A 20,073-nucleotide genomic window follows, 5' to 3' on the forward strand; every position below is an offset into this window, starting at 1 on the left:
ACTGGTAACATAATACTGGTAAACATCATACTGGTAACACCATACTGGTAAACATCATACTGGTAAACACCATACTGGTAAACATCATACTGGTAAACACCATACTGGTAACACCCTACTGGCAACCCCATACTGGTAAACATCATACTGGTAAACACCATACTGGTAACATCATACTGGTAAATCTAGAATTGGCTTCCTATTTCGCAACAAAGCATCCTTCACTCATGCTGCCAAACATACCCTTGTAAAACTGACCATCCTACCAATCCTCGACTTTGGCGATGTCATTTACAAAATAGCCTCCAATACCCTACTCAACAAATTGGATGCAGTCTATCACAGTGCAATCCGTTTTGTCACCAAAGCCCCATATACTACCCACCATTGCGACCTGCACGCTCTCGTTGGCTGGCCCTCGCTTCATACTCGTCGCCAAACCCACTGGCTTCATGTCATCTACAAGACCCTGCTGGTAAAATCTCAGCTCGCTGGTCACCATAGCATCTCCCACCTGTAGCACACGCTCCAGCAGGTATATCTCTAGTCACCCCCAAAACCAATTCTTTCTTTGGCCGCCTCTCCTTCCAGTTCTCTGCTGCCAATGACTGGAACGAACTACAAAAATCTCTGAAACTGGAAACACTTATCTCCCTCACTAGCTTTAAGCACCAACTGTCAGAGCAGCTCACAGATTACTGCACCTGTACATAGCCCACCTATAATTTAGCCCAAACAACTACCTCTTTCCCAACTGTATTTAATTTTAATTAATTAATTTATTTTGCTCCTTTGCACCCCATTATTTTTATTTCTACTTTGCACATTCTTCCATTGCAAAACTACCATTCCAGTGTTTTACTTGCTATATTGTATTTACTTTGCCACCATGGCCTTTTTTGCCTTTACCTCCCTACTCACCTCATTTGCTCACATTGTATATAGACTTGTTTATACTGTTTATACTGTTATTGACTGTATGTTTGTTTTACTCCATGTGTAACTCTGTGTCGTTGTATGTGTCGAACTGCTTTGCTTTATCTTGGCCAGGTCGCAATTGTAAATGAGAACTTGTTTTCAACTTGCCTACCTGGTTAAATAAAGGTGAAATAAATAAATAAATAAAAAACACCATACTGGTAACACCCTACTGGTAAACATCATACTGGTAAACCCCATACTGGTAACACCCTACTGGTAAACCCCATACTGGTAACACCCTACTGGTAAACACCATACTGGTAACACCCTACTGGTAAACACCATACTGGTAACACCCTACTGGTAAACACCATACTGGTAACACCCTACTGGTAAACACCATACTGGTAAACACCATACTGGTAAACCCCATACTGGTAACACCCTACTAGTAAACATCATACTGGTAAACACCATACTGGTAACATCATACTGGTAAACAACATACTGGTAACATAATACTGGTAAACACCATACTGGTAACACCATACTGGTAACACCATTCTGGTAAACACCATACTGGTAAACCCCATACTGGTAACACCATTGCAACACAACACTACCACACTGTCCACTGGCAGCCCAGCCCGGGCACACTGCAACACAGCACCACAACACTACCACACTGGCAGCCCAGCCCGGGCACACTGCACCACAACACTACCACACTGTTAAACTCATAGCTTTATAACTACCTCATCTGTATGGTTTTTTAAACATGACAACTTATTCATCTTTTTCAATCCAAATGCCCAAATATTTATAGGCAGGAACCCGATCGATGGGAGAACCATCCAGTGAATAAATATGTAGCCCAACTGAAAGATTTTGCCAGAATTAGAGAACAACATGTATTTAGTCTTGCCTGCATTAAGTACAAGTTTTAAACCAACCAGGGTTTTCTGTATAGCAACAAAGTTATTTTGCAGCTCTAACATAGCCTGGCCAACAGTTGTGACAATGGCATAGGGGAGGGTTTGGCTGTGGGGGGCTTTCAATTGGCTCATCGTGCACTAGCAACTCCTTGTGGCGTGCCAGGCACCTGCAGACTGACTTCGGTCGCCAGTTGAACGGTGTTTCCTCCGACACATTGGTGTGGCTGGCTTCCTGGTTATTAAGGAGCGCGGTTTGGCGGGTCATGTTTTGGAGGACGCATGACTCAATCTTTGCCTCTCCCGAGCCCATTAGGGAGTTGCAGCAATGACACAAGATCATAATTGATATTGGGAGAAAAAGGAGGTCAAAATAAATACAATTTTAAATTTACAAATTTTTTAAAATATCAATAAAAAATAGTAAACAGGACAGGTCCCAATATTGACCCCTGTGGTACACCTATTGTGATATCCAGGAAATTAAACTTAAGACCATCAGAAATCACACATTGTGTCTTCTCTGACAGATAATTCTGGTCAACAGTGTCAAAGGCCTTGGAAAAGTCTAGAAACAAGGCAGAACAATTTGTATGATCTAAGCAATTTAACACAATCTAAAACAAACATAGCAGCTGGAACGGTGCTACGTGCAGTTCTGAAACCAGACTGGTGCACATTAAGAATAGAGTGAGAAGTTAAAAATGTTCTTAGCTGACAGTTGGCCAGGGATTCAAAAACCAATTTCCAACTAATTTGGAAATTGGACAGAAGGATCTCCTCATTAATGTAGGGGGAGGACATGTGCCGCTTTCCAGATCTTCGGGATAACATCAGGAACAATAGTCAAGTAAAGAATATAGGTCCGTAGTTCTGCAGTAAGTAGGGCAGAGAGCTGCAGTAGGTAGGGCAGAGAGCTGCAGTAAGAGAGTCAGGGAGCTGTAGTAAGTAGGGCAGACAGCTGCAGTAAGTAGGGCTGAGAGCTGCAGTAAGAGAGTCAGAGAGCTGCAGTAAGTAGGGCAGACAGCTGACGTAAGTAGGGCTGAGAGCTGCAGTAAGTAGGGCAGAGAGCTGAGGTAAGTAGGGCTGAGAGCTGCAGTAAGTAGGGCAGAGAGGGCTGCAGTAAGACGGGATCAAGTGGCCCTATGGTTGTTTTAACATCGTTCTTTAACAAAGCACCTAGTACATCATAGACATTAAGTGGTTGAAATTAAAATAAAGTATGTGAGTCTTTAATAATGATTATTTATTAAAAAATAATAATAATAAAAGCATTAGACCTCTCACTAAAGGCTTCAGTCATACAAAAGCTATACTTAAATCCGAACTGGTTCTCTAGCAGATTAGTAAGAATGGCTAACTGCGTGTTCAAGAATGGCATTTTCCCCTTTATTCAGATTACAACCTCTCACTTTCGGTTATTTGAAAATGAAATCATCTCCAAAATATTGATATTTTAAAACAAGCCATAGAAAGTTTGGTTGCAATTTTTATTTAATCCACCAGAAAATACAGAACAAATATAGCAACAAATAGTTAAACTCAAATATACTAATTGATTAAAAAACAACAACATGGTATAAATGATATAAATAGGACTGGTGGAGTTAGGTCACACATACAGCTAACAAAAATATATGGAAATGTCTGCTCTGTCCAAAATTACACAAATGGCTCCTAGCCTCCCATGCATGCTTTCTGTCCCTACTACTAAAACTAAAACTGAAACTAAATGATTTTAAAACAAAAATTTAATATATACTTCTTTTTTTTAAACTGCAACTAAATAAAAACTAGCACATCAGGTCTGAAAACTAACTGAAACTAAACTGAGGTTCAAATAACAATGGAAGAACTGATAGAAAAACACAGATCGAAAATAACCTGTAGTAGCTATAATAACCTGTAGTAGCTATAATAACCTGTAGTAGCTATAATAACATGTAGTAGCTACTAATAACCTGTAGTAGCTACTAATAACCTGTAGTAGCTATAATAACCTGTAGTAGCTACAAATAACCTGTAGTAGCTACTAATAACCTGTAGTAGCTATAATAACCTGTAGTAGCTATAATAACCTGTAGTAGCTACTAATAACCTGTAGTAGCTATAATAACCTGTAGTAGCTATAATAACCTGTAGTAGCTATAATAACATGTAGTAGCTACTAATAACCTGTAGTAGCTACTAATAACCTGTAGTAGCTATAATAACCTGTAGTAGCTACAAATAACCTGTAGTAGCTACTAATAACCTGTAGTAGCTATAATAACCTGTAGTAGCTATAATAACCTGTAGTAGCTATAATAACCTGTAGTAGCTATAATAAACTGTAGTAGCTATAATAACCTGTAGTAGCTATAAAAACCTGTGGTAGCTAAAATAACCTGTAGTAGCTATAATAACCTGTAGTAGCTAAAATAACCTGTAGTAGCTATAATAACCTGTAGTAGCTATAATAACCTGTAGTAGCTATAATAACCTGTAGTAGCTACTAATAACCTGTAGTAGCTACTAATAACCTGTAGTAGCTATAATAACCTGTAGTAGCTATAATAACCTGTAGTAGCTACTAATAAACTGTAGTAGCTATATTAACCTGTAGTGGCTATAATAACCTGTAGTAACTATAATAACCTGTAGTAGCTATAATAACCTGTAGTAGCTACTAATAAACTGTAGTAGCTATATTAACCTGTAGTAGCTATAATAACCTGTAGTAGCTATAATAACCTGTAGTAGCTACTAATAACCTGTAGTAGCTACTAATAACCTGTAGTAGCTACTAATAACCTGTAGTAGCTACTAATAACCTGTAGTAGCTACTACCTGTAATAGCTACTAATAACCTGTAGTAGCTATAATAACCTGTCGCAGCTATAATAACCTGTAGTAGCTACTAATAACCTGTAGTAGCTATAATAACCTGTAGTAGCTACTAATAACCTGTAGCAGCTACTAATAACCTGTAGTAGCTACTAATAACCTGTAGTAGCAACTAATAACCTGTAGTAGCTACTAATAACCTGTAGTAGCTATAATAACCTGTAGTAGCTATAATAACCTGTAGTAGCTATAATAACCTGTAGTAGCTATAATAACCTGTAGTAGCTACTAATAACCTGTAGTAGCTATAATAACCTGTAGTAGCTACTAATAACCTGTAGTAGCTATAATAACCTGTAGTAGCTATAATAACCTGTAGTAGCTACTAATAACCTGTAGTAGCTACTAATAACCTGTAGTAGCTATAATAACCTGTAGTAGCTATAATAACCTGTAGTAGCTACTAATAACCTGTAGTAGCTACTAATAACCTGTAGTAGCTATAATAACCTGTAGTAGCTATAATAACCTGTAGTAGCTACTAATAACCTGTAGTAGCTATAATAACCTGTAGTAGCTATAATAACCTGTAGTAGCTACTAAAAACCTGTGGTAGCTAAAATAACCTGTAGTAGCTATAATAACCTGTAGTAGCTATAATAACCTGTAGTAGCTACTAATAACCTGTAGTAGCTATAATAACCTGTAGTAGCTAAATAACCTGTAGTAGCTACTAATAACCTGTAGTAGCTACTAATAACCTGTAGTAGCTATAATAACCTGTAGTAGCTATAATAACCTGTAGTAGCTACTAATAAACTGTAGTAGCTATATTAACCTGTAGTGGCTATAATAACCTGTAGTAACTATAATAACCTGTAGTAGCTATAATAACCTGTAGTAGCTACTAATAAACTGTAGTAGCTATATTAACCTGTAGTAGCTATAATAACCTGTAGTAGCTATAATAACCTGTAGTAGCTACTAATAACCTGTAGTAGCTACTAATAACCTGTAGTAGCTACTAATAACCTGTAGTAGCTACTAATAACCTGTAGTAGCTACTAATAACCTGTAGTAGCTACTAATAACCTGTAGTAGCTACTAATAACCTGTCGCAGCTATAATAACCTGTAGTAGCTACTAATAACCTGTAGTAGCTATATTAACCTGTAGTAGCTATAATAACCTGTAGTAGCTATAATAACCTGTAGTAGCTACTAATAACCTGTAGTAGCTACTAATAACCTGTAGTAGCTACTAATAACCTGTAGTAGCTACTAATAACCTGTAGTAGCTACTAATAACCTGTAGTAGCTACTAATAACCTGTAGTAGCTACTAATAACCTAGCTCTGCAGTGCGTTGCTGGTGCCGTCTATGAGAAGAGGGTGTCTCTGTCTGTCTCTCATGTTGATAGTGTGTCTATTAGATGGTGTCTCTCTGTCTGTCTCTCATGTTAACAGTGCGTCTCTATTAGAGGGTGTCTCTGCATGGCAGATTGCTTCCCTAATGACAGTAACAGCGTTACGGCAGGCAGGCAGGCAGGCAGGCACAGGAAGCCCCCGGTCCTGTTCAATTACTAGTGCCATCAACGCACACCAGTCTAATCTGAACACATCAAGTACTCCACAGATGGCTATAGACGACAGACATATTTATCACCATCCCACAGCTAGAGTCTAAGGCATTGTCCCAAATTGCCTCCCATGCCCTTTATTGTGCACAAGTAGTGCAGTATATAGGGAATATGTACAGTATAGGGAATTGCGCAATTTGGGACACACCCTAGAACACATGGAAGCCAATGAAAGCGGCGGCTGGCTGTGTTACGTTCCAATGCACAGCCTCATATATAGAGAGCCCTGTGTGAGGACAGGAGAGTCAATGGTGCTTTTCATGATCTAGTGGGCGACGTGGAGAAAGTCAAGTACAATTTGGCTCCATGACTGAACGCAGTTCAGCTCTTGAGTCGGAGTAAGGTCATTTCCTGTTTCAGTGTTACTGTTGATTGACCCAAGTGGTTGGTTGTTAGGGAACTCTCTCTAAGAGCCACTGGGATGGCGATGCAATAGAACGATGGCCATGCATGCTAAATATACATGTAGTGTTTCATTCTAAGACTACGTGGTAATGCTAGTAGAACAGAACCAGGGGTTAGTTAAAGGTAGAGTCAGTGATACACCAAGTGAACAGCGATATCGGGCTGATTTCTGCTAAGACTAAGCGCGAGCTAGTCGTCTTGATTACTTTCTTATGTCATTCTCTCTGGCTGCGAAAGTAAAAAAAAAAAACGTTGATAGGGAACAGAATGCAGTCACATAATTGGCATGTATATTACTCTTACAGAATTTCCACGTGGGCGAGGATATTGGAAATGTAATCAAAGCCTAATGGATGACAACTTGTTTTTAACTAGGACAGAAGAATTTATAACTGACTTTTTCTGACATAAGTACAGCAGATCCCCTTATTGTATGGGACACTTTTAAATGTGCCTTTAGAGGCCATGCAATTCAGTACTCATCTATAAAACTAAAGAAATTTAGGTCAAAAGAGTCCATACTAACAAAGGACATTGAAGGACTAACAGAACAGATAGATAGCAATAAAAACTACCATAGAGTAAGTTAGAGGAAAAACAAAAACTTATTCAAGAAAGATTCAGTGTAATATATTATTAAAATGAAGTGAACTGGATGTAATATGGGGGAAAATGCACCAAATTCTTTTTCAATCTTCAACATAGAAATGCCAACAATTTGTTTTCCTGAAACTTGTTACAAAGGATGGAGTCACGCATGATTCACCGAACAATGTTTTGAAAGAGGAAGTAAAGTACTTTTAAGAATATGTTTTCGTTTCAGTCTCCTCCATCTCCACTAACCGAAGATCATTGTATGGATTTTTTCTCTATTAATAATGTAAAATGTACATCTGTACAGAAAGACTCAGGGGAGGAACATCTTGATGCGATGAAAGCCTTTAAGGCTGGGAAAACTCCACGCTGGATGGCACACCAGTGGAACTATAACAAACTTTATTTGATATTAATGTTTATCATTGATTCATGTTTTATTTTAAATCCACAGCCTCATGGAGGATCTAGATACTTGTTCTAACCTCTCTGGATTAAAAGCAAATTATGATAAGTGTACTATATTAGGTATTGGATGGTGATGGATAAATGGTCTGACAGGGATGTGGACATACTCGGTATACATGTCCCCAAATAAAGAAATGATCTCACTCCAATATATTTGTATAGAAAGTAAGTAAAAACAGATAAGATCTTGCTACCATGGAAAGGAAAACACCTGTCTATTTGTGGAAAAATCACCCTGATTAACTCTTTAGTCATATCACAGTTGACCTACAGTGCCTAATGAATAATTTTGCACGCCCAATTTTTCAGTTTTTGATTTGTTAAAAAAGTTTGAAATATCCAATAAATGTCGTTCCACTTCATGATTGTGTCCCACTTGTTGTTGATTCTTCACAAAAAAATACAGTTTTATATCTTTATGTTTGAAGCCTGAAATGTGGCAAAAGGTCGCAAAGTTCAAGGGGGCCGAATACTTTCGCAAGGCACTGTATTTGCTTATGGTTTTGCATTTTAAATTATATGAGCAAAAAATATAACATTTTATTTGGAACGGCAAGCCAGACTAAATTAAAAGGGCCTATTTATATAATGAATATGAATTTGGAGGGCAGAAATGATTAAATATTAAAGAATTAGATCTCTCACTAAAGGCATCAGTCATACAAAAGTTATACTTTAATCCAAACTGGTTCTCTAGTAAATTGGTAGGAATGTCTCATCCTATGTTCAAGAAGGGCCTTTTCCCCTTTATTCAGATTACACCTGCTCACTTTCGGTTGTTTGAAAAGGAAATCATCTCCAAAATATCTGTCACGTTCTGACCTTAGTTCCTTTATTATGTCTTTGTGTTAGTTTGGTCAGGTCGTGAGTTGGGGTGGGTAGTCTATGCTCTTTTTTCTATGTTGTGTTTATGTGTTTGGCCTAGTATGGTTCTCAATCAGAGGCAGGTGTCGTTCGTTGTCTCTGATTGAGAATCATACTTAGGCAGCCTGTTTTCCCCATTTTAGTTGTGGGTGATTGTTTTCTGTCTCTGTGTCTTAACCAGACAGAACTGTATCGTTTTCGTTCGTTCTCCTTGTTATTTTGTTTTTGTGTTCCGTGTTAATAAATTCAACAGGGACACGTACCACGCTGCCTATTGGTCCGATCCTTCATACTCCTTGTCAGAGGAAGACGAATCGCGTTACAATATCAAGATTTTTTAAAACAAGCCTTAGAAAGTTGGTTGCGATTGAAGTTTAATCCACCTGAAAACACAACAAATAATACAACAAATATTATGGTTAAACTCAAATATAAGAACTGATTTTTTTTTTTATATATATATATATTTTTTTTAAAGTATTTTTCAATTTTGGAAAGACAGAACAAATAATACAACAAATATTGTGGTTAAATTCAAATATACTAATTGATTTTAAAAAAATGTATTTTTCAAAATGTTTAAAAAATGTATATTTTTAGTGAATGACATCATAAATAGGACTGGTGGAGTTATGTCACACATGCAGCTAACATAGACATATGGAAATGTCTGCTCCACCCAAAATTACAACCAACTAATTGAAGCATTACCACAAAAATGGCAGAGGCAAGTGGAAGGGGAAAAAGTAAGGAACTTGTGTCTGTCGGATTAAAGACCAAAAATTGTTAAAAAAGGTGATAAATAAAAATATATACCAGTTTCATTTAAGGACCAAAAACTGACAGCTGCCATATAGATTGCTAAATAGTTGGGAAGAGATTTTCGATGTACCGATTCCATGGCACATGGTTCATGAATTGACACGCAAAACATTCAAAACTTATATTTTTTTTATTGAAATGATTATACAAAATTCTTTCAACGAATAGAATGTTATATATATTGGGGATACAATCTTCCCAGCTCTGCAGATTCTGCTGTGAGGAGGCAGAGTCGTTAGATCATTTATTTTGGTATTGTCCATATGTAGCTTGTTTTTGGTCACAGGTCCAGGAATGGCTGAAGAATTGCAACATTTACCCAGAACTAACACTGCAGGCAGCAATACTGAGTGATTTGAAAAGCCATAGCCAATCAACCAATCAATATAATAATTATTTTAGCAAAAATGTTTATTTTTAATTTACAATCTGTAGAAGCTATGAGAATAGAAAGGTTCAGTACGTTTGTGAAGCATCACAGCACAGTTGAAAAATATATGGCAAATAGAAATCCAAATGGATGATGTTGAGAGACAGATGGGAGGGGTTGAATGGAGCTGAAGGGTGGGACTGGATGGTGTTGAGAGACAGATGGGAGGGGTTGAATGGAGCTGAAGGGTGGGACTGGATGATGTTGAGAGACAGATGGGAGGGGTTGAATGGAGCTGAAGGGTGGGACTGGATGGTGTTGAGAGATCGATGGGAGGGGTTGGATGGAGCTGAAGGGTGGGACTGGATGGTGTTGAGAGACAGATGGGAGGGGTTGAATGGAGCTGAAGGGTGGGACTGGATGGTGTTGAGAGACAGATGGGAGGGGTTGAATGGAGCTGAAGGGTGGGACTGGATGGTGTTGAGAGACAGATGGGAGGGGTTGAATGGAGCTGAAGGGTGGGACTGGATGGTGTTGAGAGACAGATGGGAGGGGTTGAATGGAGCTGAAGGGTGGGACTGGATGGTGTTAAGAGACAGATGGGAGGGGTTGAATGGAGCTGAAGGGTGGGACTGGATGGTGTTAAGAGACAGATGGGAGGGGTTAAATGGAGCTGAAGGGTGGGACTAATAACAAGATAACCAATGTAAAACATACGTGGTCTGTGAAATGTAGATAGGTTCAGAAATGTTGTGAAATAGCACAGTTACAAATAGAATCAAACCGGACAGAAATAGAGTATTTACCCCAAAAATATATGGGAATTGGAAATGATTCAGACATGTACATTGATGGAAGCAACAATCTATCCTCAATATTAAAGCTGATCCACCCCCTAAGAAAATATATTATCATAAAAAAGACTAAGTGCGAGGTTAAACTTCTCTGCTCTTTTGGTCTCATACCTATCACACTGTAGCAGATTGAAGCACAGCCATGTACATGCTCAAATCCTCTGTGAGTGCATCATCTTGCATCTTGTTCATCTGCACCTTCTGCGGTTCATTCTGATGCTCGTGGTAACGTCATAGTCTCAGTTTAAGACCAATTCTACTCACACACACAGGCCAACCAATCAATCAACCAATCAACCAATCAACCAATCAACCAAGGACAGCACTACTCACCCCAGGGGTTTCTCCAGTCGACTGGCGGGGGATCCTACGATCTCTCCCAGAGTACAGAACACCTGCCCCAAGAAGTCCTGCTGGAGGGACAGTGCGGGGTGCTCTTTTGGGAAAGACGGAGGATTGAGCACAGCGCTCAAATCCTCTGTGGGAATCTTGCATCTTGGGGTGTTAATGGGGAAACAGTGAGCAGGGAGAGACGGAGGATCAATCAACCAATCAGGGGGTTCAGGGAGAGACAGGGGGGAGAAAGGAGGGAGAGGAAGGATAGAGGGGGTTCATGGGGAGACGGGAGAGATAGGAGGGAGAGGAAGGATAGAGGGGGTTCATGGGGAAAGATGAGGGGAGGAAGGATAGAGGGGGTTCAGGGGAGAGAGGGGGGAGGAAGGATAGAGGGGGTTCAGGGGAGAGATGGGGAGAAAGGAGGGAGAGGAAGGATAGTGGGGGTTCAGGGGAGGGATGGGGAGGAAGGATAGAGGGGGTTCAGGGGAGAGATGGGGGAGAAAGGAGGGAGAGGAAGGATAGTGGGGGTTCAGGGGAGAGATGGGGGAGACGGGGTAACAAGGACAGTTGGTGAGGTTAGGATGGAGCTAAGCAGTGTGTTATAAGCCTTGTTATAGGCGTTGTTATTAGCATAAAGTTTGTCAGAGGAGTCAAACACGTACGTCAATGTCGGAGGGCTTCCAGGGAGGAAGAGGAGGAGGAAGAGGAGGTGGAGGGGTACACCAGGCAGCAGCATAGACAACAACAACAGAGCATATCATGTAGGCACAAGACTCAAACCATACAACACCATCATCAAAACAAGGGCAAGAGAAAACAGGAGAGAGGGAGAGAAGTGGAGAAGAGGGTGGTAGAGAAATAAAGAGATGAAGAGGTAAGTGTTTTTTGTGTGAGAGGAGAGAGCTATTAACACAAAAGCGAGTACAAAACAAGAAAATATAGTCATGACAAATGTGGAAATAATGATGAATATTCTAGTATTATGCAAACTGCTAGCTGCACATATAATTATAATTGTGTATGTCTGAGCAATGGGTTGCTTTTATCAAACCTTTCACTGCACCATCCATTGGTCATCATTACTTGTGAGTACATTGCTAATAGCATGGGAGTACAATAAATCATGCCTAGAGGTTCGGGAAAACGGGTTTGACAAGCTTTGATAATGGTGTGATAAATTTCAGTGCTTCATTAAATCATAACTACGCACCAAAAAATATCTGTATTTGGATTATTATGGAAGCTACTCACTATCAATACATAAAGTAATATGTTATATTTATTATACAAATGCGCACGGACAGACAGCAAGGCCACATTGTGACACTATGGGAGGTAAGGCACTATGATGCACTATTTCAGCTTTGCGACGACATGGATTTTGATTAGCATAAAACAAAAATAAGGAATGGGATGCATTTCAAAATAAAAGTTCCCATTTTAAAAACAAAAGTTTCCATTCATAGAGGATAGATTTGCAAAGTAAAAAACAAGCAACTATAACACAGAGTGATAACTTTTTTCACTTACATGCTTCGCCAGATCTGGACTTTTGGAATCGATGTCGTATCTGAAATCAGAAAGAAACACACATTAAAGAGGCAAGAGCTGACAGGAGCCGGAGAGAAAACTATTTGTGTCTAAACTGGCTGGGGTTTGAACATTAACAAATAGAACCAAAGTGGTTTGATATCATTCCTCATACAATGACATTCGGACAAACAGAAAGCCACTCAAAATCAATTTATATTAACTTGAAATGACAAATTGTTACCCGGTAAAACCACTTATTTCACTTAATCCTTCTACACTTCATGAATGAAGTCTATTTTCCTTGCACTGTTGTCCAAGACTCCCCTGCTGTCACTCACCCATTCACTTTACAAACAATCACGTTTTAAACCATGTGCAGCTGCTGCCAGTGATACACTTTGGCTAAAAGTAATTCAACTTGAATGAGTCCACTGTCCACCCATCCTCATCCCCCAATTCCCTGACTGAGTTACTATATATGTAAAGGACCCAAAATAAATTAAGTCACAGTATATCCTCTGTCACGTTCAGCAGAGGACTGATGACTAAGCTACAGAGGACTAACTACTGAGCTACAGAGGACTGATGACTGAGCTACAGAGGACTAACTACTGAGCTACAGAGGACTGATGACTGAGCTACAGAGGACTGATGACTGAGCTACAGAGGACTGCTGACTGAGCTACAGAGGACTGATGACTGAGCTACAGAGGACTGATGACTGAGCTACAGAGGACTGATGACTGAGCTACAGAGGACTGATGACTGAGCTACAGAGGACTGATGACAGAGCTACAGAGGACTGATGACTGAGCTACAGAGGACTGATGACTGAGCTACAGAGGACTGATGACTGAGCTACAGAGGACTGATGACTGAGCTACAGAGGACTGATGACTGAGCTACAGACTGAGCTACAGAGGACTGATGACTGAGCTACAGAGGACTGATGACTGAGCTACAGAGGACTGATGACTGAGCTACAGAGGACTGATCACTGAGCTACAGAGACTGACTGATGACTGAGACTGAGCAGAGGACTGATGACTGAGCTACAGAGGACTGATGACTGAGCTACAGATGACTGATGACTGAGCTACAGATGACTGATGACTGAGCTACAGAGGACTGATGACTGAGCTACAGAGGACTGATGACTGAGCTACAGATGACTGATGACTGAGCTACAGAGGACTGATGACTGAGCGACAGAGACTGATGACAGAGCTACAGAGGACTGATGACTGAGCTACAGAGGACTGATGACTGAGCTACAGAGGACTGATGACTGAGCTACAGAGGACTGATGACTGAGCTACAGAGGCTGGATATGAACAGAGGGAGGCTAGCTACAGTATCATAAAGTCCATGAAGGCCTCTGTCTCTACACAGTGGATATGTAGCTAGTTTCTAAAGTCCATTAGGACCTCTGTCTCTACACAGTGGAAATAAAAAGATAACGCTAAACAGACAATAGTTATTTTCTTATACATTTCTTTCCCCTTGTTGACGTGCACTGAGGTGAGGTACAGAGGGAGTTAGGGGAATAAGGAAATGATCTCCATTCTCAAAGCCTCTTAATAAAGTGTCACCTCTGCCCTGCACTCTGATTGGGCCTTTCAAGACGATGAGAGGGGCTGTTATGCAAGAGGAGGAGGTAGGACGGATGGGGAGGGAAAGAGGATATAGTAGGTAGGATGGAGGAGGAGGGAAAGAGGATATGGTAGGTAGGATGGAGGAGGGGGGAGGAGGGAAAGAGGATATAGCAGGTAGGATTGAGGGAGGAGGAGGGAAAGAGGATATGGTAGGTAGGATGGAGGAGGGGGAGGAGGGAAAGAGGATATAGCAGGTAGGATGGAGGAGGGATGGGGGAAAGAGGATATAGTAGGTAGGATGGGGGAGGAGGAGGGAAAGAGGATATGGTAGGTAGGATAGAGGAGGGAAAGAGGATATAGTAGGTAGGATGGAGGGAGGAGGAGGGAAAGAGGATATAGAAGGTAGGATGGAGGATGGAGGAGGGGGAAAGAGGATATAGTAGGTAGGATGGAGGGAGGAGGAGGGAAAGAGGATATAGTAGGTAGGAGGGAGGAGAGAAAGAGGATATAGTAGGTAGGATGGAGGAGGGGGAAGGAGGGAAAGAGGATATAGCAGGTAGGATGGAGGAGGTGGGAGGAGGGAAAGAGGATATAGTAGGGAGGAGGAGGAGGGAAAGAGAGGAGGGAAAGAGAAAGAGGATATAGTAGGTAGGATGGAGGGGGAAAGAGGATATAGTAGGTAGGATGGAGGGAGGAGGAGGGAAAGAGGATATAGTAGGTAGGATGGAGGAGGAGGGAAAGAGGATATAGTAGGTAGGATGGAGGAGGGGGAGGAGGGAAAGAGGATATAGTAGGTAGGATGGAGGAGGAGGTGGGAATGAGGATATAGTAGGTAGGATGGAGGAGGGAGGAGGAGGGAAAGAGGATATAGTAGGTAGGATGGAGGAGGGATGGAGAGGAAAGAGGATATAGTAGGTAGGATGGAGGAGGGAGGAGGAGGGAAAGAGGATATAGTAGGTAGGATGGAGGAGGAGGGAAAGAGGATATAGTAGGTAGGATGGAGGAGGGAGAGGGAGGGAGGACTGTAATTATTATGGGACTCTGCTGGGACTTCAGGCAGTATGGAGAATGAGGATAAAACCATCATATAAAATATTGATCATTCTTTTCCTCCTAATCTCAACAACAGATGACAATCAAGACAGAGGAGAATAACGATTGATTATTTATTACACAGGAGAGAGGTGGTGGAGGAAAGGGAGAAAAGAGGGCAAGAAGGGAGAGAGAGAAGGATAGTAGGAAGAGAGGAAGTAGGGGAGAGATGAAGGGAAAAGAGAAAGAAGGTACAAGGAGAGATAGGAGGATGGAAAGGAAGGTTGGGTTGGGAAGAAACAGCACATCACATGTAAAAACTCACCCTCCCTACCTGTCTGCCTGGTGAGTCCTCCGAGGACCAGATCAAAGAGAATAACTACTCACACGTCAAAGCGTAGATTCTGCTTCTCCTCAAAGAAGTAGTCCAGGATGTACTTCCTAACAAAGTCTGGGTTTAGAGTGTTGTCAATCACCTCCGTTCTCCCAAACTAGAAGAGGACAGATAGAGAGGGAAGGGGGAAAGAGAGATATGGAGAGAGAGAGTTGTGACAAAAATAATCATAATATTTTATGCAGTTTGTAAGAAAGCAGCCCAACTTTTTATTCCTCTCTCTCTCTCTCCTATTCTATCCTCACTTTCCTCTCTCCTCTTTCTTCTCTTCTGTCTCTCATCACTTTCCTCTCTCCTCTCCTCTGCTATCTCCCCTCTCTCTCCTCACTTTCCTCTCTCCTCTTTCTTCTCTTCTCTCTCTCCTCTCCTCTGCTATCTCCCCTCTCTCTCATCTCCTCTCTCCTTATTCTCCTCTCTCTCATCTTCTCCTCTCCTCTCTCCACCCCTCTCATCTGCTGTCTCCTAACCTCTCTCTCCTCTATCCTCTCCTCTCCTCTCTCTCATCTTCTCCTCTCCTTTCTCCAACCCTCTCATCTGCTGTCTCTTCTCCTCTCCTCTCTTGTAGAGACCCAGCAGCAGATAAACACAGTATTTGATTAGTGGAGGTCAATAATCAGTGTTGTAATGGCTGACTGGATGATACTACTACGGCTTCTCTGTCTTTGTTTGTTTAGTTGGATCCCCATTTAGCTTTTGTAGAAGCAGCAGCTACTCTTCCTGGGGTCCACAAAAAACACGACAACTAACAAAACACTGATACACAAGGTTTAAAGTACAACGATATAAAAACAAAACAATGGCTGGTTGCTCGAAGCTCTTAGCTCATCTGTCTTGTGAAGTGCAACAGGAAACTATCCTCATTGAATTTAATTACAGCCAGAGAATTAATTAATTCTCCCTCCCTCCCCTCCCTCCTCCTCCCTCCCTCACTCCTCCCACCCTCCCTCCTCCCTCCCTCCCTCCCCCTCCCTCCCTCACTCACTCACTCACTCACCACCACTCACTCACTGTATCTCTCTCCCTCTTTCTCCCTATCTCCCTCCTCCCCTTGCTCTCCCTCTCTCTTCTCCTTCTCTCCCTCCTCTCTCTCCCTCTTGCTCCCTATCTCCCCTCCTCCTTCTCTCTGTATCTCTCTCCCCCTCTTGCTCCCTATCTCTATCCCTCCTCCTTCTCTCTGTATCTCTCTCCCTCTTGCTCCCTATCTCCCCTCCTCCTTCTCTCTGTATCTCTCTCCCTCTTCTCTCCCTATCTCCCCTCCTCCTTCTCTCTGTATCTCTCTCCCTCTTTCTCCCTATCTGCCCTTCTCCCTATCTCTCCCTCTTTCTCCTCTCCCCTCCTCCCTGTATCTCTCTCCCTCTTTCTCCCTATCTCCCCTCCTCCTTCTCTCTGTATCTCTCTCCCTCTTTCTCCCTATCTCCCCTCCTCCTTCTCTCTGTATCTCTCTCCCTCTTTCTCCCTATCTCCCCTCCTCCTTCTCTCTGTATCTCTCTCCCTCTTTCTCCCTATCTCCCCTCCTCCTTCTCTCTGTATCTCTCTCCCTCTTTCTCCCTATCTCCCCTCCTCCTTCTCTCTGTATCTCTCTCCCTCTTTCTCCCTATCTCCCCTCCTCCTCCTTCTCTCTCCCTATCTCTCTCCCTCTTTCTCCCTATCTCCCCTCCTCCTTCTCTCTGTATCTCTCTCTCTCTCCCTATCTCCCCTCCTTCTCTCCTATCTCTCCCTCCTCCCTTCTCCTTCTGTATCTCTCTCCCTCTTTCTCCCTATCTCCCCTCCTCCTTCTCTCTGTATCTCTCTCCCTCTTTCTCCCTATCTCCCCTCCTCCTTCTCTCTGTATCTCTCTCCCTCTTTCTCCCTATCTCCCCTCCTCCTTCTCTCTGTATCTCTCTCCCTCTTTCTCCCTATCTCCCTCCTCCTCTCTCTTTCTCCCTATCTCTCCTCCTTCTCTCTGTTTCTCCCTTTCTCCCTATCTCCCCTCCTCCTTCTCTCTGTATCTCTCTCCCTCTTTCTCCCTATCTCCCCTCCTCCTTCTCTCTGTATCTCTCTCCCTCTTTCTCCCTATCTCCCCTCCTCCTTCTCTCTGTATCTCTCTCCCTCTTTCTCCCTATCTCCCCTCCTCCTTCTCTCTGTATCTCTCTCCCTCTTTCTCCCTATCTCCCCTCCTCCTTCTCTCTGTATCTCTCTCCCTCTTTCTCCCTATCCCCTCCTCCCTCTCTCTCTCTCCCTCTTTCTCCCTGTATCTCTCTCCCTCTTTCTCTCCCTCCTCCTTCTCTCTGTATCTCCCCCCTCCTTCTCTCTGTATCTCTCTCCCTCTTTCTCCCTATCTCCCTATCCCTCCTCCTTCTCTCTGTATCTCTCTCCCTCTTTCTCCCTATCTCCCCTCCTCCTTCTCTCTGTATCTCTCTCCCTCTTTCTCCCCATCTCCCATCTATTTCTGTCTCCTTCTCACTGTCTCTCTCTTTTTTCCTCTTCATCACACAGAGAGGAAACTCTATTTCCTCACAGTGTGAGAACTGTTGGTGTCGTTACGCAACAGAAACACTTGCCTGTATGTACGAAGTCGCTGTGTTTACTTTAATTTCATTGTCATTTATTTAACCAGGATAGTCCCCTCAGTAACAATTGGCCAATGTTTTCCAGGGAGTCCTGGGTAAAGCCTTTCAACTGAACAGAGAAACTAAAGCAAATTAAATAAAGCATGTGAACTCTCTCCTCTCCTCTCCTCTCCCCTCTCCTCCCCTCTCTCTCTCCTCCACTCTCGTCTCGTCTCTGTGAACTTAAGTGAAGTAAAGCATGTGAACTAAAGCGTGTGAACTATAGCATGTGAACTAAAGCGTGGCGCCGATAGAGATGGCAGCTTCTCTTCTAGTCCTTCATTTTTTATGTATTATTTCTTACAGTATTAGCCCAGAAAACCTTAAGTGTTATTACATACAGCCGGGAAGAACTATTGGATATCAGAGAGATGTCAACTTACCAGCACAACCAGCACTATGACCAGGAATACGACTTTCCCAAAGCGGATCCTTTGTCTGCACCTCCCAGGGCATTTGAACTAATTCCAGAGGCCGACCCAAAACAACACCGCCGGAGGAGAGGGTGCCGGAGCGGTCTTCTAGTGAGGCTACGGATGTGCACACACCACCCACCGCTTCCGAGGATACTACTCGCTAATGTCCAGTCCCTAGCTAACAAAGTCGACGATATCAGGGCAAGAGTTGCTTTCCAAAGAGATATCCGGGATTGTAACATACTCTGTTTCAAGGAAACATGGCAAGCTGGGGACATGCCGTCGGAGTCAGTACAGCCAACGGGATTTTCAGTGCAACGGGAATAAACATCCCTCCGGTGAGAAGAAGACCGGGGGTTTATGTTTCATGATTAACGACTCGTGGTGTAATTGTAACAACACACAGGAACTCAAGTCCTTTTGTTCACCTGACCTAGAATTCCTCAAAATCAAATGCCGACTGTATTATCTCCCAAGAGAACTCTCCTCGGTTATCGTCACAGCTTTGTATATCCCCCCGCAAGCGGATGCCAAAATGGCCGTCAAGGAACTTCACTGGACTTTATGCAACAACCATATATCCTGAGACTGCATTTAATGTAGCTGGGGATTTTAACAAAGCTAATCTGAGAACAAGGCTACCTAAATTCTATCAGCATATCGATTGCAGTACACGAGCGAGTAACATGCTCGACCATTACTACTCTAACTTCCGCGATGCATACAAGGCCCTCCCCCACCCTCCTTTTGGCAAATCTGACCATGACTCCATCTTGTTGCTCCCCGCCTATAGGCAGAAACTAAAACAGGAAGCACCCATGCTTAGGTATATCCTATGCTGGCCTGACCAATTGGATTCCACGCTTCAAGATTGCTTCGATCACGTGTTCTGGGATATGTTTCCGGTAGCCTCAGAGAACATCATTGACGTATATGCTGTCTCGGTGAGCGAATTCATAAGAAATTGTATGGGAGATGTTGTGCCCACTATGACTATTAAAACATTCCCTAACCAGAAACCTTGGATTGATGGCAGCATTCGCGCAAAACTGAAAGCACGTACCACCGCATTTAATCATGGCAAGGCAACTGGGAATACGGCCGAATACAAACAGTGTAGTTATTCCCTCCGTAAGGCAATCAAACAAGCAAAGCATCAGTATAGAGACATAGTGGAGTTGCAATTCAACGGCTCAAACACGAGACGTATGTGGCAGGGTTTACAGTCAATCACGGATTACAAAAAGAAAACCAGCCCCGTCGCGGACATCGACGTCTTGCTTCCAGACAAATTAAACAACTTCTTTGTGCGCTTTGAGGACAATACAGTGCCACCGACACGGCCCGCTACTAATGACTGTGGGCTCTCCTTCTCCATGGCCGATGTGAGTAAAACATTTAAACATGTTATCCCTCGCAAGGCTGACGATGCAATCGCCATCACACTGCCCTATCCCATCTGGACAAGAGGAATACCTATGTAAG

General features: G+C 42.4%; 1 protein-coding gene across 1 annotated transcript in view; it reads right to left on the reverse strand.

The window, feature by feature from the left end:
* The window catches only part of LOC112215247 (copine-8), a 220,199-nt gene that overhangs the window by 133,565 nt on the left and 66,561 nt on the right, over positions 1-20,073 (reverse strand). Inside the window, exons 4-7 of the mRNA XM_042299746.1 lie at positions 15,578-15,681; positions 12,561-12,600; positions 11,693-11,707; positions 11,028-11,104 (exon numbers count right to left, since the gene is read on the reverse strand). Coding sequence (XP_042155680.1) covers positions 11,028-11,104; positions 11,693-11,707; positions 12,561-12,600; positions 15,578-15,681 — 236 coding nt within the window. The remainder of the gene's footprint in view (positions 1-11,027; positions 11,105-11,692; positions 11,708-12,560; positions 12,601-15,577; positions 15,682-20,073) is intronic.

Source organism: Oncorhynchus tshawytscha, linkage group LG16 (assembly GCF_018296145.1).
Source record: "Oncorhynchus tshawytscha isolate Ot180627B linkage group LG16, Otsh_v2.0, whole genome shotgun sequence".
In the NCBI taxonomy this organism is placed as follows: Eukaryota; Metazoa; Chordata; class Actinopteri; order Salmoniformes; family Salmonidae; genus Oncorhynchus; species Oncorhynchus tshawytscha.